This window comes from Nomascus leucogenys, chromosome X, assembly GCF_006542625.1.
Source record: "Nomascus leucogenys isolate Asia chromosome X, Asia_NLE_v1, whole genome shotgun sequence".
Taxonomy (NCBI): Eukaryota; Metazoa; Chordata; class Mammalia; order Primates; family Hylobatidae; genus Nomascus; species Nomascus leucogenys.
Genome location: NC_044406.1, coordinates 95,318,084 through 95,343,464, shown reverse-complemented (window position 1 = coordinate 95,343,464; position 25,381 = coordinate 95,318,084). Strand labels below are relative to the sequence as shown.

At 36.1% G+C, this 25,381-nt stretch overlaps 1 protein-coding gene across 1 annotated transcript in view; it reads right to left on the bottom strand.

Moving 5' to 3' along the window:
• Positions 1-25,381, bottom strand: part of COL4A5 (collagen type IV alpha 5 chain) — a 259,474-nt gene that overhangs the window by 4,890 nt on the left and 229,203 nt on the right. Inside the window, exons 41-47 of the mRNA XM_030807170.1 lie at positions 24,418-24,603; positions 15,328-15,461; positions 12,225-12,297; positions 12,020-12,091; positions 11,106-11,234; positions 6,860-6,958; positions 4,963-5,175 (exon numbers count right to left, since the gene is read on the bottom strand). Coding sequence (XP_030663030.1) covers positions 4,963-5,175; positions 6,860-6,958; positions 11,106-11,234; positions 12,020-12,091; positions 12,225-12,297; positions 15,328-15,461; positions 24,418-24,603 — 906 coding nt within the window. The remainder of the gene's footprint in view (positions 1-4,962; positions 5,176-6,859; positions 6,959-11,105; positions 11,235-12,019; positions 12,092-12,224; positions 12,298-15,327; positions 15,462-24,417; positions 24,604-25,381) is intronic.

The window sequence follows — 25,381 nt, the reverse complement described above, 5'->3', positions numbered from 1 at the left end:
TACTATATTTCTTAAGTCTGAGATTTACTCATATTTTAACATTTATAAAACTAGGATGTGTTTTATAAAGTATGTTAATATTTATTGTGGTAGCTCATTATATATTCCCCAATGCTATTTTTAAACAAGTGATGCATCTTATAAACAATGGTGTCTTATGGAGAATATTTAGTAATTCATTTTGTACAAGTGAAGGACACATACTGAGTCCTTACGATATCTTATCAATATTTCGTGCTCCAGGCTGCCCTCTCTTCTTCTAAGACTTCCTCAGTATGTATCTTGTGTGAATTTGCAATTTCCTTAGGCCTAGGGACAATAGTAATGCTGGCCAGTGTGCAGAGCCACCACAGTCAGGTTTGAAGAATACGTAAAAAGGAAAAAAACAAGACAGGAAGGAAAGATGTGAGGAGAAAACAAACAAACCAAAAAAAGAAAGAAACCAATCTTTGAAATTCAGAGCTAGTAGGGACAAGAGAGGTTATCTTTACTTGTGATCAAGCCTTTCTTTTCTCATTTACTCACAAAAGAATGATGAAAAATGCACTCTCTTACACTTTTGAAAGTTAACATATTTAAAGTTTTGATATCTAAATTTCATCATAAGTTTAAATTGATACTGTGACAGTATTAAGATATTAGCTATTGTCTCTCAGCTCCACACCCACCCTTCTGTATTCCACTTTGTAATAGCAGGGACTGGGAATTTGCAAACCACATTTCTACCTTGCCAGCTTTCATTTATGGTGTTTTGTGAATATTGATATCTAAGAACAAACTTTTATATCACTCTTTTAAATGCATCCAATATAATGATTTGAGATCTAACATTAACCATTATAGAAAATATATAAACTTGTCTTTAACAGTTGGAAATTATATATTGTTCCTTCTACATTTAAAAATTATATTTCCATTCCACTTTTCTCACACAGTTTTATCCTAATGTAACATATTTTTATTTTTGAAAGTCTTTTATTGATCATGCTATCATATTTCTCAAAAATTAATATTGAATATAATTTTTTAAAACTTTCTGTGACTATAAGACTTTACATGTTAAATGTTTTATTTTGACCTGTCATTGTTATTATTAATTCACAACTGATAAAAATATACGTATTATAAATTTTTATATAATTATTACAAAAAAACTTTTATTAGAAATGTATTTCTTAGTAAGATGGATTAAAAGTGAATTACAGAGCTTGAGTTAATGGAGACTTTAACAAAACCATTAATTTTTTATTTGTGCAAAATTATGGGGCACATGAACATTTTTTATATGTATATAATCCATAGTGATCAAGTCAGGGTATTTAGGGTGTCCATCACTCATGTACAATATATTTTTTAAGTATAGTCATTCCCTTCTGCTATCAAATATGGAATTAATTCCTTCTATCTTACTGTATGTTTGTATCCCTTAACCCACTTCTCTTCATCCTCCCCATTCCCCACACTTACCCTTCCCAGTCTCTGCTACCTATCTTTCCACTCTCTGCCTCCATGTGTTCAAATGTTTAGCTCCCATATATACGTGAGAACATGTGATACTTGTTTTTTTTGTGCCTGGCTTATTTCACTTAAGATAATGACTTCCAGTTCCAACCACGTTGCTGCAAATGACATGATTTCATTTTTTATATGGTTGAATAATATTCCATTGTGTATATATACCACATCTTCTTTATCCATTCATCCTTTGTTGGATACTTAGGTTGATTCCGTATCTTTGCTATTGTGAATAGTGCTACAATAAACATGTGAGTGCAACTATCTCTTTGATATATTATTTTCCTTCGGGTAAATATCCAGTAATGGGATTGCTGGATCTAACGGTAATTGTATCCTTAGCAAAGCTGTTGTTTTGAATTATCCCTTTGAATTTGTCTGTCAGAGGTTTTCATACTTCAAGGCAATGTGCAAGAGTATGACTCTTACAAAGTGGGGAATGCATGACAGTGAAAGGAGATATGGGAAAGGAGATTGCCCAAAGCACATCTGCTAAAGTCAGATTGACTTTAGGAGAAAATACATATAAAAGTCAAGGAGTTTAAATTTGATTTTTAAAAAATTATGCCTCTGTGCATCTTGGAAATTCTTCATATATTCAAAGGGGTATGCTTATCTCAGACTGAAGATGACTGATAAAAGACCAATAGATCTTAAACCTGTATTATCAGAATTATTTGGAATTTTTATACAATGGATTTGGCATAGGACTAGGAGTCTTAAAAAATTCCCTAGGTTGAAAATCATTGATTTAGTCTAATTTATCCCTTTAAAAAACTGGTTAAGAAAAATCTGGCTGACTCACAGTCATGTAAGAGTGAACAACATGGGAAAATTTAAAAAGAAATGGATTTAGAATTGGCAGGTGTTGGATTCAAGTCCTACCTCCATCACTTTCTAACTGTAAGTTATTTAACCTATTAGCCAGTCTCTTTGTGTATAAAATGAAAAAGCAGAATATTTGTATACATTTTTCTTAATCATAGTTGTGTAAATTAAATTAGACAATGGACATGAAAGTGCTTTGTACATTATAAAGTAATTAAAAAAAAAAAACTATTCTACTGCCTAATTTGGGACCGTGCTGAAAATACCCGGTCTCATAAGGAAGAGAAAAGGAAGGTAAATAAAAGGAAGGCCCATAATGATTGAAGTATCTAGAGTATCTGGTTGCACCTGTGGCTGCCCACAATGATGCAGAATTCTGGGTTATAGTCTCCAAATTTTCGAAGAGAGAGTGATCCCATATACTCCCAATGCCCTCTATACCCCATAGTTATAAGACTTTAATAGACTAATGTTTCTCAGTATGTTTTTTTTTCTCCCAGACAGAAAAGCTTTAGTATTTAATCCATCTTCTCTGTCTTCTTTCTTACATCCTATAATCCTTCCACTAATTCAACACAGACTGCATTTATTCGATCAGGAGGTAATTGTTTCTTTAACATCAAAGTTACAGCTGCCTCTATCTTTGCTTAGTCATCAAGATACTTCCAATGTGATCCTTGTGTGAGCCCCAGCAGAGCCTCTGCAATCCAGGACCATTCCTAGGATCTTGGGCTCTGTCATGGCCTTCTTGTGTCTGAGGCCTAAACTGTACCAGAGTCAGGGCCAGTTTATAGACTCCAAATCTGACTGTTCTTATTAGAGAAAATACATGGATTCTGAAAAGTTATAATTACATGCCGATAGCAGATTCCATCTTCTAACTGCATTACATTTTTGAATTTCGTAGTGCTCAAAACTTCTAATGGTTCCTCTGTTGACCTGGTAGGTTAGGGATTTGAAGTTTAAAGTTTGATTGTAAGTCTGACAGTGTAGAGAGAATGAACAAAAAAGAAGAAATTTATAGGAGAAAGACTCGAGAAAATTACCTGAAGATATTAAATTAAATTAATTAGATATTTATTATTCAATTAAATTATGGAAATATAATTTAATTACTAATTTAATGAAGATTTGTCAATTATAAAATTTAAAAAAATGTAACCAAGTGAAAAAGAGAAAGAGAAGTAGCAGAGGAAAGTTGAAAAGGAGAAAAAGGAAATATAAATGGAAGAAAAAAAGAAGATGGAAAAGAAAGCTATTGGGCAAACCCTTACATTATTTGGTTTCATAAAATGACCTATGACCACTGACTTACATGTAAGTGAATATCCTTACTCTGGTGGGCCAGAACTGGTGTGGCCATATGCCTTGGAAAAATAGGGAGTAAAGCTGACCTCCGGGGTCTCTGCTGCTGCAGAACCATTTCCACAGAATGAATGGCCCAGCCAATGAGACCTCAGGAAGCTTCTCATCACAGAGATCCCAGAAACTGGGAGCCCAGACTATCTTCTTAAATGTCTTTATGGAGGCAAAGGGGATAGTCAGTCTTAAAATAGGCAGCCCTGCCGGGTGCGGTGGCTCATGCCTGTAATCCCAACACTTTAGGAGGCAGAGGTGGGCAGATCACGAGGTCAGCAGTTCGAGACCAGCCTGGCCAACATGGTGAAACGCCGTCTCTACTAAAAATACAAAAATTAGCCAGGCATGCTGGTGGGCGCCTGTAATTCCCAGCTACTTGGGAGGCTGAGGCAGAAGAATTGCTTGAACCTGGGAGGCAGAGGTAGCAGTGAGCTGAGACCACGCCATTGCACTCCAGCCTGGGCGGCAGAGCAAGACTCCGTCTCAAAAAAACACAAAAAAACAAAAAAAGCACAACAACAACAACAAAAACAACAAAACGCAGCCCCAGGTAAGGCAATGGGACTTCAACATCCAAAGTCAAAATTCCAGGAAAAGAATTCATGGGGATGGAAGAGCCCTTGAGAGTGATTTAGTCCCCTCATCCCATCAACCTAGCTGTCCACCCCAGTATAGAGAAGATACATGGGAACACCTTAAATGAACTGGATTTTGTACAGAAATGTCATACTTTATATAGCTTTAAATGACTCCAGTAATACTTTATAAAGCTAAGGCACTTATTTTAGGAACTACAAAACTAGCATAATTAAGCAATGACCTTACTTTCTTGGATCTATGAACCAAGATTCTCTTCAGAACTTATGAACTTGATGAAGACCAGTTTCAAAGATGAGGTAACTATCTCCCATGAATTATAAACACTGCACACTGAAGCAGCTGCTATACTGCAAAGAGCCCAGGGAAACTGTTTCCTTAATAACTAATCTAACTAAAAGTAAATGTGGCCTTTTTGAAATGATTTGCTTTAGGCCAAGAATTGTACCTCACAAGAGCTAATTAAAGCTTTTAGTTTAAGGTTAAATATTATTTATTTAAAAATCATAGTGAATATATTCAGTTGCCCTTGACATAGTTTTCAATTCGGAAGCCCCAAAAGAATAGAGAGAGGCACTTTGGCCAAGGCTACTCTAGAACCCAACAGGATTTCTGAAACAAAAACAAAATGCACAGTAGGAAATTAGATATTGCTTATCTCACCCAAGTCTTGACCGTGGGCTCTTTTATTTCCTTGTACATACAGGAGAGAAAAGCCTTCATAGACCTGAAGTGTTCCCTGCGGGCATTGTGGTGCATCCGTTGTCTGGCTGTGGCGTGTAATAAGAAATCCATGTGCAATAGGGGAGGTTCCAGGGGGACCTGGGGGACCTTGCAATCCATCTGGCCCGGGGGGACCATCCAAACCACGGGTACCTATTTCCACGAAATAATCAGTATACAAGATTAAGTAAGCTCTGATCCACTCATGGGTATTGACAAAACATTATCACCTCATTTGACTAGTTAATTTATTTGATATTTATAGAGTGTCTATAAAGGCATTGTCAGATATCATGGGCTAGGAGACAAATAAAATATGCTTATTTGGAGTCTGTATGTTATTTAGTCTCTCGTTGTACTAAAAGAATCTGAACCCCGGCCGGGCGCGGTGGCTCAAGCCTGTAATCCCAGCACTTTGGGAGGCCGAGGCGGGTGGATCACGAGGTCAGGAGATCGAGACCATCCTGGCTAACACGGTGAAACCCCGTCTCTACTAAAAAATACAAAAAAATTAGCCGGGCGTGTTGGTGGGCGCCTGTGGTCCCAGCTACTCGGGAGGCTGAGGCAGGAGAATGGCGTGAACCCAGGAGGTGGAGGTTGCAGTGAGCCGAGATCGCGCCACCGCACTCCAGCCTGGGGGACAGAGAAAGACTCCGTCTCAAAAAAAAAAAAAAAAAAAAAAAAAAAAAAAAAAAAAGAATCTGAACCCCATGGTCAATTTTCAGCCTGCTGTTTTGTTCATCAATGAGAAAGGAAGGGTGTGGTTGCCATCAATCTGCCAGCTTCATTGCTGAAAAACATTTTCCTTTGAATCTGTCTGGGGAAATTATTCTCAGGCATACCTTTTTGTGTAGAGAATAGGCAGGGCATTCTAAAGAAGTATTTTCAAAATGCCCATTTTCAATCCACCACTGGCTTCCCTTCCTGATTTAGCCTCTTGGTTTGAGTTCATTTAATAATTTTCTGTATATACAGGCCTTTGGACAGTGTGTGTATAAATTTTCATTTTAGGGAAACTTCACAGAAACACTTGTGATGAAAATGACACTAACTTGTTATTTCCCTAGAAATAAAGCATTAATGAAATGTCAGGGCATTGACTCTAGGAAGGCTATACGTATTACCACTCTGCTGTGGTGCCACTGATATTTGAAATACAAACTCTTTATGTTTGTTTATTAGAGTCATAATTATATAATCTAGAGTTGTTAACATATATAATGTATGATCCTCTATTTCTATTTTAGAAACCTTAACATTAATGTATTTTTTATTTCAAGTTGACTCAAATTCTTTTTGGAAGTAGGCTGAGTACAGATTGAAAATCTAATAAGATACCAGACTCAATATTATCAGGAACACCTATTAATGCTCCTAATATTAATTTATCATCTCAACATGAAACTTCACCATGACTCTTAAAGGTCTATGGCAATCACTGAAACTGTTCATTTGTATTTGCTGCTCTTTATGAAAGAAATTACAGCCTACTGCGATATTTTCAAATGTGGAAATATTCACAATAGTTTCAAGATGGTCAAGGGATTTAAATCAACATATTGAAAATTTGCTAAACAAGTAAGTACAGTGAGTGCCTGGAAAATTCAACTGAGTTTTCCACTACTCTAAACACAAATAAAAGCAATCTTGTATGCTTCTCTTATAGTGACCAAGCTCCTTATTATGTGCTTTCCTATTTTCCTCAGGTCCACATTCACCAGTCAGCTATGCTAACATCAAGAGAAGATCTCACAGCTCTAAGTGGAGGCCCTATGTCCAGAGGTCTCCCAGACTCAAAGACTTTTCCTCCACCAACAGCGTGTTTTACTTGTCTTACCTGGCTGTCCTGGCAGACCTGGGTCTCCTTTGCGCCCTCCTGCACCATCAAAGCCAGGGAGTCCATTGCGTCCAGGATCTCCTGGAGGGCCAGTTGGACCTACAGGAAAAGAAATGAGGTATTCAAATATGAGTAGAATATTTTCACATCTGGACAGATCTAGGAGACATAAGGTTCTCGAGACACTGAATTCACAATTTGGTTTTGTCTTAAATCCAGAAAAAAGAAGAGATAACTCAAGTCCAGGACCAAAGAAGCCAACAAGGATTTAGCTTTAGTTTTAAGTAATCCATTTGCTTCTGGGATGCTTTTAATGGCATTGTGTTCTCTTTGTCTTCAGAATCAGACAAGAATGTAAATCCCAACTTTTGTTTTCTGTTCCACCATAAGTTACTGCCAGATATACTTTGTTTTTGATAAGACTGTCACTTGATCACTTAATAAGAGCAAAAGACTGAAGTTAGTTCTAGCTTTCTTTTATAATGATTAATGAAAGTTGGCTATAAGCGTAGAGTCAAATGGCCAGCTAGACACCAGTTAGTTTAAAAGACAAGGGGCTTCACAGTGGGAAACTGATAGCCCACCAAATCAGCCTTCAATCTTTCTGCTGGATGATGTACAGAAAGCACCAGATCTTAAATGCATTTTCATTTCATTATAAATTTTTTAACATTAACTAGTTGTTCAAATTGGAACAGCCAGAGGGGCTAACAGTAACCTGACATAGTCTAAAAGAAATTCAACCATGAGAAATTAACACTTTCAAGAAAAAAGAAAATGGAACTTGTGGTGATCTGGTATTCTACTAGTTGCTTAGACTCGTATTGTCAGAGACAACCTCTGACATGTAAAAGGAGAACTAGGGAAATGTTCTCCAATGAATAAGCCTTAAAAGAATGATCCGTATAGGAGTGGTGAGAGCGGGCATCCTTGTCTTGTGCCATTTTCAAAGGGAATGCTTCCAGCTTTTGCCCATTCAGTATGATACTGGCTGTGGGTTTGTCATAAATAGCTCTTATTATTTTGAGATCTGTTCCATCAATACCTACTTTATTGAGAGTTTTTAGCATGAAGGGCTGTTGAATTTTGTCGAAGGCCTTTTCTGCATCTATTGAGATAATCATGTGTTTTTTGTCCTTGGTTATGTTCATGTGATGAGTTCCGTCTATTAATTTGCGTATGTTGAACCAGCTTTGCATGCCAGCGATGAAGCTGACTTAATCGTGGTGGATAAGCTTTTTGATGTGCTGCTGGATTTGGTTTGCCAGTATTTCCTTGAGGATTTTCGCATTGATGTTCATCAGGGACACTGGACGGAAATTTTCTTTTTTTGTTGTGTCTCTGCCAGATTTTGGTATCAGGATGATGCTGGCCTCATAAAATTAGTTAGGGAGGAGTCCCTCTTTTTCTATCATTTGGAATAGTTTCAGAAGGAATGGTACCAGCTCCACTTTGTACCTCTGGCAGAATTTGGCTGTGAAGCCGTCTGGTCCTGGACTTTTTTTGGGTGGTAGGCTATTAATTACTGCCTCAATTTCAGAACTTTTTATTGGCCTATTCAAGGATTTGACTTCTTCCTGGTTTAGTCTTGCGAGGGGGTATGTGTCCAGGAATTTATCCATTTCTTCTAGATTTTCTAGTTTATTTGGGTAGAGGTGTTTATAGTATTCTCTGATGGTAGTTTGTATTTCTGTGGGATCAGTGGTGATATCCCCTTTATCATTTTTTATTGTGTCTATTTGATTCTTCTCTCTTTTTTTCTTTATTAGTCTTGCTATCAATTTTGTTGATCTTTTCAAAAACCCAGCTCCTGGATTCATTGATTGTTTGAAGGGTTTTTTGTGTCTCTATCTCCTTCACTTCTGCTCTGATCTTAGTTATTTCTTGCCTTCTGCTAGTTTTTGAATTTGTTTGTTCTTGCTTCTCTAGTTCTTTTAATTTTGATATAAGGGTATTGATTTTAGATCTTTCCTGCTTTCTCCTGTGGGCATTTAGTGCTACAAGTTTCCCTCTAAACACTGCTTTAGTTGTGTCCCAGAGATTCTGGTACATTGTGTCTTTGTCCTCATTGGTTTCAAAGAACTTATTTACTTCTGCCTTAATTTCGTTATTTACCCAGTAGTCATTCAGGAGCATGTGGTACAGTTGCCATGTAGTTGTGCGGTTTTGAGTGAGTTTCTTAATCCTGAGTTCACTCCTGTTCAACATAGTATTGGAAGTTCTGGCTAGGGCAATCAGGCAAGATGAAGAAATAATGGGTATTCGATTAGGAAAAGAGTAAGCCAAGTTGTCTCTGTTTGCAGATGACATGATTCTACATTTAGAAAACCTCATTGTCTCAGCCCAAAATCTCCTTAAGCTGATAAGCGACTTCAGCAAAGTCTCAGGATATAAAATCAATGTGCAAAAATCACAAGCATTCCTATACACCAATAATAGACAGAGAGCCAAATCATGAGTGAACTCCCATTCACAATTGCTACAAAGAGAATAAAATACCTAGGAATACAATTTACAAGGGATGTGAAGGACCTCTTCAGGGAGAACTACAAACCACTGCTCAAGGAAGTAAGAGAGGGCACAAACAAATGGAAAAATATTCCATGCTCATGGATAGGAAGAATCAATATCGTGAAAATGGCCATACTGCCCAAAGTAATTTATAGATTCAATGCTATCCCCATCAAGCTACTATTGACTTTCTTTAAAGAATTAGAAAAAAACTACTTTAAATTTCATATGGAATTAAAAAAAGAGCCCATATAAACAAGACAATCATAAGCAAAAAGAATAAACCTGGAGGCATCACGCTACCTGACTTCAAACTATACTGCAAGGCTACAGTAACCAAAACAGCATGGTACTGGTACCAAAACAGATATATAGACCAATGGAACAGAACGGAGGCCTCAGAAATAATGTCACCCATCTACAACCATCTGATATTTGGCAAACCTGACAAAAACAAGCAATGGGGAAAGGATTTCATATTCAAATGGTGTTGGGAAAACTGGCTAGCCATACACAGAAAATTGAAACTGGACCCCTTCCTTACACCTTGTACAAAAATTAACTCAAGATAAATTAAAGACTTAAATGTAAGACCTAAAACCATAAAAATCCTAGAAGAAAACCTAGGCAATACTATTCAGGACATAGGCATGGACAAATACTTCATGACTAAAACACCAAAAGCAATGGCAACAAAAGCCAAAATTGACAAATGGGATCTAATTAAACTAAGGAGCTTCTGCACAGCAAAAGAAACTATCATCAGTTTGAACAGGCAACCTACAGAATGGGAGAAAATTTTGGCAATCTATCCATCTGACAAAGGGCTAATATCCAGAATCTACAAGGAACTTAAACAAATTTACAATAAAAAAACAACCACAACCCCATCAAAAAGTGGGCAAAGGATATGAACAGACACTTCTCAAAAGAAGACATTTATAAGGCCAACAAACATATGAAAAAAGCTCATCATCTCTGATCACTAGAGAAATGCAAATCAAAACCACAGTGAGATACTATCTCACACCAGTTAGAATGGTGATCATTAAAAAGTCAGGAAACAACAGATGCTGGAGAGGATGTGGAGAAATAGGAATGCTTTTCCACTGTTTGTGGGAGTGTAAATTAGTTCAACCATTGTGGAAGACAGTGTGGCAATTCCTCAAGGATCTAGAACTAGAAATATCATTTGACCCAGCAATCCCATTTTGGTATATACCCAAAGGATTATAAATTATTCTACTATAAAGACACATGCCCATGTATGTTTATTGCAGCCCTGTTCACAATAGTAAAGACTTGGAACCAATCCAAATGCCTATTAATGATAGGCTGGATAAAAAAAATGTGGCACATACGCACCATGGAATACTATGCAGCCATGAAAAATGATGAGTTCATGTCCTTTGCAGGGACACAACCATCATTCTCAGCAAACTAATACAGGAACAGAAAACCAAACACGGCATGTTTTCACTCGTAAGTAGGAGTTGAACAATGAGAACACACGGACACAGGGAGGGGCCCATCACACACCAGGGCCTGTCAGGGGGTGGGGGGCTAGAGGAGGGATAGCATTAGGAGAAATACCTAATGTAGATGATGGGTTGATAGGTGCAGCAAACCACCATGGCACATATATACCTATGTAACAAACTTGTACATTCTGCACATGTATCCCAGAAATTAAAAGTATAATAATAATAATAATAAAGATGATCTGCATTGGTACCTGGTAATCCTTGAGGTCCTTGGGGTCCTGGTAGACCTTTTAACCCAGGCTGGCCAGGGATTCCTGGAGGACCAGCATCTCCTTTGATTATGATACTCTGTCCTGAAGGACCAGGTAATCCAGGAGGACCTATGAGGCAAAACACACAAATTTGAAGGGAAAGAGAAAGGTTACAAGAAATGGAAGTCAAAGTGACCTAAGTTCAGGACAAAAATTGGTGTGAGAGAAACCAGTTTTTGAATTGCTGCCATATCTAACAGAAATCTGTTTAGGAAAACTAAAAATTGAAAAATAATTTTCTTAGGGTCAGTGTAAAAATTAGGCATATCATCTCTATTTTCAAACCTTGAATATTACTCAGTTACTACAAAGTCTTATCCATCTTTGTTCAAATCTGTGAACACTGGTGTCAGGGGAAGACAATTTTATTCCCTTACACATCCATTCTGACTCCAACATCATTTGCAGTTTTTGCTTGCTGTGCTTGTCAAGGGACCCTTTGATCTAGTAGGGGAATTTAGCAGATTACTTATTTCTCAATTTATAAGAAAAATCTATAAGCGTCTTAGGAAAAAGAACTATTTTAATATCGAAAATATTATTAAAAATTCATATGTGACTTGCTCTTGTGATCTGTTCAATTGAATTTGGGGAAGTTAGTATAGAAGCTAACGTCAAAGAAGCATTTTTGTCGATCCTGCATCTACCTTAACTTTAAAAGGTCTGCTATTAATATTATGTTAATAAAATAGAGAATTTAAGAGATTAGTAAATAAAGGCAGAGCCTTGTTTATTTTCCCTCAGTTGTTGGGGACTTAGCCTCCGATGGTCTGGCTGAAAGACAGAATGAAAACTTTCAAATTCTTTGAAGCATCTAAGTATCAGGTATAACTATCTTCAGGAATAAGTCTTACCTGGAGGACCAATAAGTCCCGGTTCCCCCTCAGGGCCAGCTGATCCAGGTACTCCACTGGGTCCTTTCATGCCTGTACAGAAGGTACATACAGTTGCATGGCAAAGCAACAGGGCTACAATCTTTACCCAGTCAAATCAGAAAATGGCTATCTTGTCCCAGAGGAGTTTAACATAAAGGGAAACCACAATAATCCCTTCAAATACCTGGGAATCCTGGAACACCAGGGAGACCAGGATCTCCTTTCATTCCATTGAGACCCGGCCGGCCAGGATTACCCTGAATAAATAAAATCATTAATGTTACAAAAAAATTGCAGCAAGGGGAGGAAGGGGAGTGAGGGCATAAGAATTGCATAGTGGTATATAGCACTGTTTCTAGAGTCAAACTTCCAAGACTGTAATCTCAATTTTGCCTTATATTAGTTTGTGTGAATTGAGTTGATTATTTAACCTCCTTGATTCATAGTCTTCTCACCTCAAATTTGGAGAAAATAACAGTATTTACTTCATAGGGTTGTGGTGAGAATTAAATGAGACAGTTCATATTGTTAAAATATGCCCCTGGCTGACAGACAAAATGAACTTCCCGTGGCTAACTGAGGTGCGCAAAGTTAAAACACAACCAACTGGCTGTGGCTGGGTAAAGGAAATGTCACATACCTTATGTTCTTGGAAAGATGTTGTAAAAGTGTCACAGGATCTCCCTTTCTACAATCGAGTCAAACCACTGCGAAGATAAACTGTGGCTTGAACACACTCCCTGCCCGCTGGCCATTTGAAAGAAACATCTGGCAGACTTCTGGCTTTGGTTTTGGAAATCACCTGATCAGGGCTCAAGTATTTCAATCAATCAGAACTGACAAGTCTGACTCCTTCATTTGCATAAGTGGACCTGATTGAGAACATGGGTGAGAACTTTCCCTATTTAAGCCAAATCCTCCCTTTGTTCTTCAGAGATCACACTTTTGCTTGTACTGAAAGCTGTGCCTTCCCAATCCGCAGATTACTTTTTACAGAAAATAAAGCTCTTCCTTTTTCTCCTGTAGATCTCACTGTCTTTTGCTAACAATATTAAGTGCTTAGAAGACTGGTGTGTGGTGTGTACTTAATGAAAGGTAACTATTATTTTATTCTTTCTTTTCTATAGAGATAGGATCTCACTATGATGCCCAGGCTGGCCTCAAACTCCTAGGCTCAAACAATCATCCCCCCTCAGCCACCCAACTACAGGAAGAATATAGAATAGCAAGATCATATAGGAGGCTATTGCTCTACTTCAAGTGCAGGACAACGAAGCTTATATTAGTAAGAATGAAGGAGAGACAAGGCTGGAGCATCTTATTATGGAATAATATTAAAAAGTGCTAAAAAATAGTTGGAGGGAAGTACCTATCAGAAAAACATCAAATCCAGCTTGAAGGGGCTTCCAAATCTGAACAATGAGAGCATTGAAATAAGTAATGATAGTTTAGAAATTGTAAATTAGTGGAAAACATGGGAAAAAATGAGTCCAAAATGATAAGAAATGCATAAGTAAACCAGAGAGAAGGGAGGGCTCTTGCTTACAGTAGGACTGACTAGTATATGTGGAGGTAGTGCTAGAGTTGAAACAACATCATTTTGCCACTATCCCACTAGAGATTGGTTGAGGCAAAATCATTAATAGATGTTAAATCTAAGGGAAATTTTTGATGAGTATTGGTATATTTGCACTATCTCAATGTGCCTTCCTACAGTTTTATTAGTTGCAAGGAAAAACCTAATGATACAGTGGAGAAACCGAGCAACAACTAGACTGGATGATCAAAGCTAAAATCATAAATAAGAGGCAGATAGACATCATGGACCTCCTTATGGTTAGCCGGAGAAGGACACAGAATCACTTATGTAGTATTCCAGCTGGGGGTGCATAACCTGAATCTAATTATGAATAAACATCAGACAAAAAAGGAATATTCTATTTAAAAATGGGGGGGTGGTACAATTTTTTTAAAATGTCGAGGTCATGAAAAAAAGAAAATAGACTTAGGAACTGTTCCAGATTAAAGAAGGCTAAAGAGACATGACAATTAAATGCAAAACATGACTTGGCCTGGATCCTGTACTGGAAGAAGAAATGCTAAGAACATTATTAGGTCATTGGACCCAACTAGAATATGAAAGATAGAAATTAATGCCTATCTGTGTTAAATTTTCTGAAGTTAATAAGTGTACTGTGGTTATATAATTTAAAAAAATTTAGAGACAGGGTCTTGCTGTGTTGTCCAGGCTCGTCTCAAATTCCTGGCCTCAAGCAAACCTCCTGCCCCACCCTCTCAAGTTGCTGGGATTACAGGCTGCAGCCAAGACATTTGGTAAGAATTTTATAAAATATAAACAATCCCATAGCTTTTTACTGTCATCTTATAATAACACATGAGAATATTTTTAATCTTAAGAAATCTGCATTAAAATATTTACTGGTAAAGGGGTATAGCAGGTGAAACTTATTCTTAATTGTTTCTGGAAATATGCATATTTATAGGGAGTGAGTAGAGAATGAGTAAACACAAGTACATTTTTAAGTCTAGGTAACTGGAAGAATAGTGATGGCATGGGGAAAAAGATTAGATTTCGAAAAGCTTTAAGGACCACTACTTTAAATACTTTTTTTCTGCCATAAAGCAGTCTTCAGAATTAAAAGACAGTCCAGACTGTGTTGACTGCCAAATCCACCAGCAATCATCTTGACCGAATGGAGGCAGTTTTGAGAACCCATAAAGAGGAATGTGACTCTCTGCTCTGGGTCACTCAAACCAACATAGAAAGCACATGAGTGGATATGCTATTATTCTCTTTTTATAGGTGAAGACAGAAACCCAGTGTCTGTTTTCCTCATAGATACAAAGCAGAAGTGTGCAGGGGAGCTGACATTTGACCCTAACTTTATCTAATTTCAAAGCCTAAAAGATTCCTCTATTCACCATAATTACTTCTCGATGGGTGGATTCATCTATATGCAATGTTCTAATATGCATGTCTCCTTTGCATAAATTTGCTTTCACTGAAATGAAGGCTACTCAAATCCAAATATGCATACCAAAGACTCCAGGTGAAGTATCTTTTCTGGAACTCTGACTATAATACAGCAAAGTCCCTTTAGGAGACTATAGGAAACCTGCCTTCTACTGTCTTTTTAATTCACCAGTGAGCCACACATAGAACCTTCTCTAGTGAGTGTTAATTAAAATGATGCAGCTTAGAATTCACATTTTGAATACAAACACCCACATTCTTCTCTCTTCAGAGATCTACTCCCATTTCCTACCTGGAGTCCTGGTGGTCCGTGATCTCCTTTCAAACCAGGCAAGCCAGGTAGCCCAGGTTGGCCTGGGTTTCCCTTCTCTCCTTTAATACCTCCATTTCCAGGGAGACCCGGAGGACCTTCTGGACCTGGTAGACCTTAATAATCCACAGCAAATGACGACATTTCAGTATAGTGCAAGAGTAGCATAAAAGTCAGGCTTTTATAATATCAGTCATCTTCCTATTAGTTTGCAGAATAAAACCCAGACAACATTAAAATATCTAGACCTATGCTGATTCCCTTTCTAATATAAATTGGACTGGATTCTTTTTGTTATGAATACTGATTTGCAGACTCTTTTAGTTTACATTTTATTATATATTAAATTCAATAAAATAACATCTAAAGAAAAAGACTCATGGCTTAACAATGTGTGGCTCTGTAATCCTTAACAAAGAGTTTGACTTAAAGTTAAATTAAACAGAAACTGTAGGGCATTTTCTCAAATTGGAGCATACATCAGAATCAACTAGAGGGCTTGTTAAAACAGATTCCTGGGCCCACCCCAAGAGTTTTGGATTCAGTAAGACTGAGGAGACTGGTCTGAAGGTAGTGAGTTATCTCAATTGACTGTTAGTTATAGATTGAACTCCTTGTTCAACTCTTTCCTCCCTTCTCGTTACTGCACTTGACCAGTCTTAAGAATAAATAATTTAGAAAAAAGAGACTTAGGAGAGGCCCAATAATTTGCATTCTAACAAGCGCTTTGTGGAAGCTAAAGCTGCTAGTTCCAGGACTACACTTTAAGCATCACTGCTGTAGGGCGATCAGAAATTCAAGCCATGTCTCATTGTGATTAAAATCAAATTGCTTTATTTGTAAGTAGTTACATTTATTCAGCTTTTATTACTATGCAATACAGGTAGTAATTTAAGCAAACTAATTTCATTTTAGTGATATGCTTGATACATAGGAATTTTTTTAAATGTTAGAAATTTATTGAATCAATAAAGTACTTTAAAATTCATTTTTAAAATGTTTTCATATTCTTTACATTTTAAATATTTTTCAAAAAAAATAAAGAATTCTGTATGTATCTTGTGAATAAACAAAATAATTTAAAACAGGATTTTGCTTAGCAGTTTTACTTATGCTGTGTTTTTAATTTGTTTTTCTGAATAAAGGTATCAGGTCCATTAAGCAACCAGGGAGATCTTATCATTGGCCAAGTCTTTTGTGACCAGGTGGCAAATAGGTGCTACTTGCTTGCAGAGTGTTCAGTGGCTGAGGCTGAGACTAAGTAATCCTGCCTTAAGAAAATAATTACAAAACCCTAAATAATGAACAGCCAATAGTTAGCATTTACACCTTCTCTCCTCTGGTCATTTCAGATTTTATTGATTTCAACAAAAAATGAAGATATGTAGGGATTATTTTTTGAGGAACTATAATAGGCACTTGTTATGAATTTAGAATAGAGTTCATTCTTACTTATGGACAAAGGGTTGTCTTTTTAATCTAAAATAAAATTCAGACTTTAGTTCCCTTTCCAATACTCTTAAGATTCAGAATCAATGGCAAAATACTAACAAGGCAGAATGACACCATGATTAAGAACACTGGACTTTGGAGCTAGAATGCTGGGTTACAAATCCAGCTCCATTAGTTATTAGCTGTTTGACTTCAGTAAGATTATTAATCTCCTTGGCTTCAATTTCTTCTTCTATAAAATGGAATTAAGAATAGCACCTACTTTAGCAGGTTGTTCCAAGGATTAAATGAGATACCATGTAAAAATTACTTAGCACAGTGCCTGGTATAGTAGAAGCTATGGAAGGACTTTTTAAAATTATTATTATTTTCTTTATTAGTAAAATTGAAGATAAAAATGTATCTTAAAATATGAGCATCTTTTTAATCCTTCAGGTATTTCTATGTAATTTCATAATATAACATGACTCTATCTGGCATATGAGAAAGAGGAAGGAGATTTACAATAGTACAACAATTGTTTTACATTTAAACAATTTAACTCACATAGTCACCCTAGCCTGGCAACCAGTCAACACAGAAATTCCCTTCTCAATCATAATGAAAAGGTTTAGTACATTGTACATTTGAATAAAAAAAAAAAGAACGTCAGTGTTCTAAGCAAACTTGTCAATTTAATCCACAATGTATGATTTGCACTAGAAATTAAGTAGCAAATCAGCAAATTATGAAAAATAAATAAACTGTTAATCAACCTGATAACAATAACAAAGTAAGATGGGGAAAAAAGAAACCTTATATGACCCTCTACTCCATTTTAAAAGTTATCAGAACACTGTATCATCTGAAATAACCTAAGGCACTGCACTTTTGGAAATTAAAAAAAAAAATGGGAAACTTGCATGTTAATTCAGACCTGATGTTTAGAGTCCTTCAAATTATGAGTTATTAATTACATAAAGAACATATGTTTTATTTTTAACAGTATTCAATAGTATATCTCTGCCATCACTGAAAATAGACATAAATACACAGATCAGGGCAATCTGAGAAAATTTTGAGAAAATAAAATCAATATTTAGAGATTACAAATAGGTCATATGCTTGCCTAAATATTTTAATGCAGTCTTGAAGGTAAAAATAAGTGTATTTCCATTTAAAATTCAACATGTCTTTATGTACTGATTACTTATTATAAACAATTGCAAACACAAAGAACCTAACGTCATTTGAAACTTAATTATAATCAGGTCACATTACCTTCATCAAAATGTTAAAACCCCAGCTTGAGGATAACAGCACTCTTCAATGACTTCTGAATTATAGCAAAAAATTGCATTTCTCTTATCACACACACAAAGCATTAAAAAAAAAAAAAAAAAAAGAATTGACCAGTGAAGAGTCTAACCTTGAAAACCTGGGAAGATCAGAGTTCACCAAAGCCCAAAGATCGATGTTAGCAGTATCAGACATCACACAGTACAAAATAAGATTATGAGTTAGAAGTGGTTCACATTATAGTACAAGTTAAAACAATAATGTTCTTTGCCAGCATTTCTTATACTTACAGCATAATCAGTATGCAAACAGAACCATACAGAAGTATAGAGAGCCAAACTTTTTCAAATAGAGCTTATTCTAAAGGATAAGCTGTTGGTCTTCATTAATCCAGAAAATAGAAAACTCTACTGAAGACATCATGTTAACACTGCTACTGTGGCTTTCCAAAAATTAGCTTCTCAAAACATTAAAGTTGGCTAGATAGTACCATTTCACCAACAGCCTTCAAATTCCTTTAGCAAAGGGGTATTTTGGATTAATGCTGAAATTTATCTTGGCTTGTGTTATCTTTTAATAAAAACACCAGGTGCCGATTTCTTGATATGCTCAGACTGCTTCAGGAAGATACAGTTGACTTTAAAGGCCTCATTGGCAATAAATATAAAGATCATGGGTGACAGAATAGAAAAATCAAAACATGAATATACAATGGCCATTACCAACTGTACTGTTGTTTGTATTTGAAAAGCATTTCATGAAGCCACATTCTGATTTTTTTCATAATTCCCCAGGAGGCTTTCCTATTACTATTTATTGAATTATTATTATTATTTGGATAGAGTCTCACTCTGTTGCCTAGGCTGGAGTGCAATGGTGTGATCTCAGCTCACTGCAACCTCCACCTTCTGGGTTCTAGAGATTCTCCTGGCTCAGCCTCCCGAGCAGCCGGGATTACAGGCACCCACCATCACGCCCGGCTAATTTTCGTATTTTTAGTAGAAACAGGGTCTTACCATGTTGGCCAGGCTGGTCTTGAATTCCTGACCTCAAGTGATCCACCCACCTCGGCCTCCCAAAGTGCTGGGATTACAGGCGTGAGCCACCATGCCTGGCCTATTATTATTATTATTATAGTACTTGCAATAAGTTACTTAAGGAGAAAAAGCCAATATATATTTGTACACCATTGAATACAAAAATAAAGATTCAACTTTTCCAAGATATGAAGACTATTAGTGAAAGGGTACTTGAAAATGTTTTGGCATGCAATATCCCACCCCAAACCACAGAAAATATCATATTTACTCTATTATTATTCAATGCACATATTAAGACAGGCTATTCACTATTAAAAGAAGGATCATTAAATAAAAAGATTAAAAGCCTACAAATAGAGCACCCCTTGGTTAGTGTTAATTGACTATAAACACAATTTTGTTTTCTTACAAGTCTTGCTATGATTTATAAGCACCAAATGTTAGCAGAGAGAATAAATTGTGCCAGAGCAATGAATCCTAGCAGTTAGAAGACCTAGGATCTATTTTTGACTCTGCTACTTAATAACTATAAGACTTTGGGCAATTCAATCTTTCTGAGTATGGTTTTTTACCCGTATAATGGGAATAGTGGTATCTGCCCTAACCTCCCTCACAGGAATGTTTTAAAGACCAAATTCGAGTTTTAAAATACTGGCCTAATGTCTGCTATGTGCAAGGTGCTACAGGAAACACAAAGATGAGCAAGATTCAAACTCTGCCCTTAAGACGTTTACAATAAAAGTACATTATATGATGCAAATTGTGGCATGCCATATAAATAGAAAACATTATCATTATCTCGTAATAAAACTTTCAAAGCATTTGATACTTTGAAATTCAGAAAGCTAAATATTGGCTTCTGTTTGTTTAAACTGTTTCTAAATCACAGACAGCAAATTAACTCAAGACAATACTTAGAGCAGAGTCTGGCCACAAAATTAGTTACACAAATTAGAATTCCCACCTAAGACAATTCAGGGTTTGAGTAAAGACATTTTATATGTGTGTTTGATATAGAGGGACCAATAACAAGAACTCTCAGAAAAATATTTCATTGAAATATGACATTTCAGCCTGAGTAATTAGCAAGGAAAACTTTGGATCATATCATAGCAAAACTTCTAAGACTCTATTTTAAAAGGTAACATTTTAATGAGCTATATGCCAAGTCAATTTTTTTTGTATGAGGCTCACAATCCATTATTTTTCAACTATGTAACAAAGTTAAACTGAAAAAGGAAACAAAACAAAAACCTAAAATATTGTCCATAAGTAGTAATTACTTAAGGTATACTGATGAATTGACTGGTATATTTTAAATTCAGTTTTCACTTAAGGTTGTAGTCTTGCAAAGAAGAAAAGATCACAGAGACCAAGTTCCAACAACTATGCAATTTAGAGCACATTTGGTAAATAAGAAATTGTTAAATTTCTTTTAAAGGAATGTGGCTACTTTTCTTTTTCTTCTTTGAATATATTATAGTAACTCAGAAGATAGAAATCTAGCTAACAGTAGAGTTTAGCAGTAACCAAAGCAGCAAAATTCTATGTAGGTCAGATAAGGTGGGACTCAACATTACTTCAAAGTAACCCCCTAGTCTTTGCTTTATCTTAGTGATAGTTAAATAGTATGCACTGTCTTACTCTTTTCGATGACATCATTTAAGAAGAACATAAGAAGCAATCTGGTTGATGGAGCTTTTGAGGTAACAGAAAACAAGAAAGTGGATGTAGCGAACAGTCTGCTCCCTGTAGAATAGACACCTAATTGATCACTGGGGAGCCTTAAGTCAGAGTCCCAGTTATGCCAGTAACTAACAGTATTACCTTGAGCAAGTTTCTTAACCTCTTTGGGCCTCAATTTTTTCATATGTGACAAAGACTCCTTGACCAAACTTTAGACAGGCTCCTCTCAGCCCTCCTCTCAATTAGGCCTCATCTTTGGGCCTACTTTTTGGCCTTCCAAATGTATTTACATCAATAATCCTGCTAAATCGGTTTAGAGAGAGTCCCTTCACCCTTGGTATCTTAACAAGTTCCTCATCTCCCATCTTTGATGTCTAAATCCTTGGCCTGTTTCTGGCAAAAATCCTGTTTGGCCGGTTTAACAAGAACCCACCGCTCTCTACCCTTGATGTCTCCTATTAGTAATTTTCCATTACTGGCCCTCTCACTCTGCTCCTTGGCTATAAATAATCACTTTTCTTTGCTGTATTTGAAGTTGAGCTCAGTCTCTCTCCTACTGCAATAGTTTCTACTCTACTGCAATAGTCCTGAATAAAATCTGTTTTGTGGATAATTTCTCCTCGCCATAGGTAAAACTTAGGTCCCTTCTATATCTGACATTCTATGGTTCTATGAAATAATGAGTTTGCGGTGGAGTAAGAAACTAGAGAAGCAACTCAGGTAGAAACAAATGGCTTCCTAAAAACAATCTTGAAAAATTATGTTTTTTTAATTTTATAAGATGAAAAAAATGTCCTGCCATTCTCAACAGCCAGATATCATGGGGTATACTATTATCTCTTTTAATTCTTTCTTAAAAATTTGAAAAGGACTATTTATTTTGAATAACAATAAATACATTCAAATATTTGTGGCTCTTTTTACTGCTAATTAGGTAAACAAACATCTTTCACTAAGAATCAGCAATTTTCCATTGGGTAGCTCTTGGTAATTGTTCTTTGGTGTGTACTGTTTACATATGTATAATGAAAATAAGATTAAGAACCTTGTAATCTGTGCTGGTTGCACTGATTTTTTTTTTCTCTGTGCCTATTAGTCTCGCCCAGGCTGGAGTGCAGTGGTGCGATCTCAGCTCACTGCAACCTCCACCTCCCAGGTTCAAGCAATTCTCCTTTCTCAGCCTCCCTAGTAGCTGGGACTACAGGCGCACACCAACACGCCTGGATAATTTTTATATTTTTAGTAGAGATGGGGTTTCACTATATTGGTCAGGCGAGTCTTGAACTCCTGATCTCAGGTGATCCACCCGCCTTGGCCTCCCAAAGTGCTGGGATTACAGGCATGAGCCATGGTGCCCAGCCGTATTAGTCCATTTTTAACAGCAGTAGAATTAAGAACTTTGTAACCACCCAAAATGTGAAGGTGGGATAGTTTGAAAACCTGCAAAAGATATGGCAAGTTAAGAATTACATATTTTCAGGATCTGATAATACATATTATTGTTTAAAAAAAGAATGTCCTTTTGAAAGATAGTTCAATTCGTTTGCATTAACAGATATAAATTAAACATAAGAAACAGACTCAAAAGAAAGGTAAAATATATAAGGCTGTTTTGGGTACTACAGATTTTCAACTGAAAATGACACAAATATATGAATTTTTAAGTGTTAAATTAGTTTTCCTAGTTAGGTAATTTTGGGTCTTTCCAATAGACAGAAACACTGGGTTCTACAAGTTCCTAAAAACTTAAAGAGATAAGCCACTATGTAAGAATTGAATTGGCACATATGCTCTTAAAATACACTCAAACACTTGAAAACATTAGGTACAGGTATATAAGTTTCAAACTTCATGCAGTTACTACTTTGGAGTTAAGGAGCTAACCTGTAGGACCTGGATAGGGATCAAAGTTCACCAAGGCCCAATGTCATCATTAACAAAAAGGAAAAATATCAAAACTGTTAGAAATATCAAGAAACTAAAAAGCATTACACTAAATACTTTCAAGTTAAAATTTATTTCAATAAAAGAATACTCTGAAAGTTCATATCCATGCATCTGTATATAAACCAAATTATCACCACTTAGTGACAAAACTAAAATGAAAACAGCACACTGTGGCATATTTTTAAAGGCCAAAAGTCATTGCTATCATAATCATTACTATGAGCTCAGACTAAGAACAATCAATTCTAAGAGCAATGGGATTTACAACTCAGTTTTAATTTATAGTTTATGAAATAAATTGAGACGTCACAAAAACTCATCAGTTGCGCATTCTTCTAACTACTTTTGTTATTATTTCTTTAAAAATGTAATTTTTAGGACATCTTTGTGACTAATGGCTTCATACCGACAAATTTCAAAGTAATGTTCAACAGTGAGCTCATTACTCATTCATTACTAGTAAGAATGAATAACCACAGTGATGATTAAAATATAAAAAAGATAATAGTTTGGTTTATTTGAATTACTGCATGCAAAACCAAGCAAGATACTTGCTTCAGTTCTTTACATTACATGCAAGAGAGTTAACATGGCTGAGGAGATTTTCACTGGTTTTCTTCAGTAGTATACAAACATAAAACCTTAAACGATACTTTCCATCAGATTATGTCAGATCAGATAAAATTTGGTTTTGAAAATGATCCTCTGAACACAGTATGTGATCCCATTTAATTCGTGTTTAGAACATCTTATTAAAATGAATTCCAATCACTTTAGATTTTACTGTAATATAAATAACATTTTTCATTTTGAAATGCACTTATATAATGTCAGAGACTTTCAAAGAATAAAAGGACATTTACTTCCAAGTTTTCAGTGACCAGAAATATAAAATTTGAATATCAAGTCTCAAAATCTGTTCATAACCTATCACCAGTGACTAGGCTCAGCGACATTAATCAAGGATGAAAACGAGCATTTCCAAAATTAGTGAAATGAAATGACACAGCACAGATACAAAATGAAAAGGTGAACATTGGATGCAAAACTGAGACTACTAGAGCAGTGAACACAAGACAAATGAGGTATAGACATGAGGTTGGTATGAAGAGATCACTAGTCAATTTGATCATGCTGTGATGTTGGAGATAAATTTGATTGCCTAGTTCCTATGGAAGATAAATTTTTTAATTGTGCCTGGTGAGATTTGCTGATCACATGACAGAACCAAAGCAATACTTCTGGTATGGACCACAAGCATCTATTGGGTGATCACTAAAATGATTTCTGTGATGACATGCTGAGAAGCTCACATTTAAAAATGCAGATGGCATTTTGCTGACAGGTTAACAGTATAGTTTCACCTTTTAGTAACAAGACTAGTAAAACTACCATTTCATCTATTCCCCCAAATTGTTTTACTTCCTCTATATAAATGATAAAATGCATTACTAAAGAAAATTATTAGAACCATGGAAATAGATGGAGTTAGCTATGAACCAAGCTATTTACTTGTAAGAAGTTATTATATCACAAATTTTAAAGTCTTTTTTTAACATCCTACAATGCACCGGAAAAATCCTAAAGTCTTAAAGACTGAATAACCTGCCAGCAAAATGAAATACATGGACTAATAAATAGACCATTCTCCTACGACTCACGGACATACCTGGTCTCCCAGGAGGACCTTGGGGCCCAGGGTTGCCTTTAGGTCCTTCCAGAGCTGGACCCGGAGAACCAGGAGGGCCTGGGGGACCCTGCACACCAGGGAAACCGTGAAAGCCTGGTTCGCCCTTTGGACCTGGAAGGCCAGGATTTCCTGGAATCCCAGGTAATCCTCCATCACCCTTTTGGCCTGTGAAAGTAAAGTATAATTAGGGGATAAATTAAATAATACTGAGTTACAGGCTTGCCTATAAGGTTAGCTATTCACACACATTAGGGCAATCAATGGAATTCACAAGAGTCATTGCTATCTCCTACCAAATCCCAAATCTACCCAGAAAACCATCCTTCTTATTAAATATATGCATTTGTTAGCAGAAGTATTTATTAGAGTATATATAGAAATGTAGAAATAATAACAGCTTTCATCCTAAAAGGTATCCTTTGTGTTAAGACAGAACAATGATACATCACCAATAGCTGTGAGGAAAAAAAGTATAAAGTATCTTCAAAAATAGTTTCAAGATGGCTGGAGGAAATTTCTAAAACAAATATTTTGAGTCTAATTTTGAGACTAATGAAAGATATGGCTCTTCAATGGTTGTTTTGTGTCCCCGAAGACCATTCTACCCAATATTTATAATCACTGTCTAGCAAAATTGTTCTCAACATTTTTTCTCTACCTCTGACACTTTTAAGAGCAATATAACAGTGGCACATTAAAGTAAAAATTTCCATGTTGGTATCATGGGAAGGATATCTATCTGACTTTCCAGGAGATATGTGTATGGTTTGAGAAAAGTCTCCATAAAATGGCCAGTCATCATTTCAGAACATAAACATACATGTCTGTATGTACACTCAGTCCTTCTACTATTTGGTGCTTACAGTAAGAGTAAGCACAAAAGCGGGAGGGTAGATGTGTGCGCGCACACACACATCTACCCAAATATGCAAAACATATATTA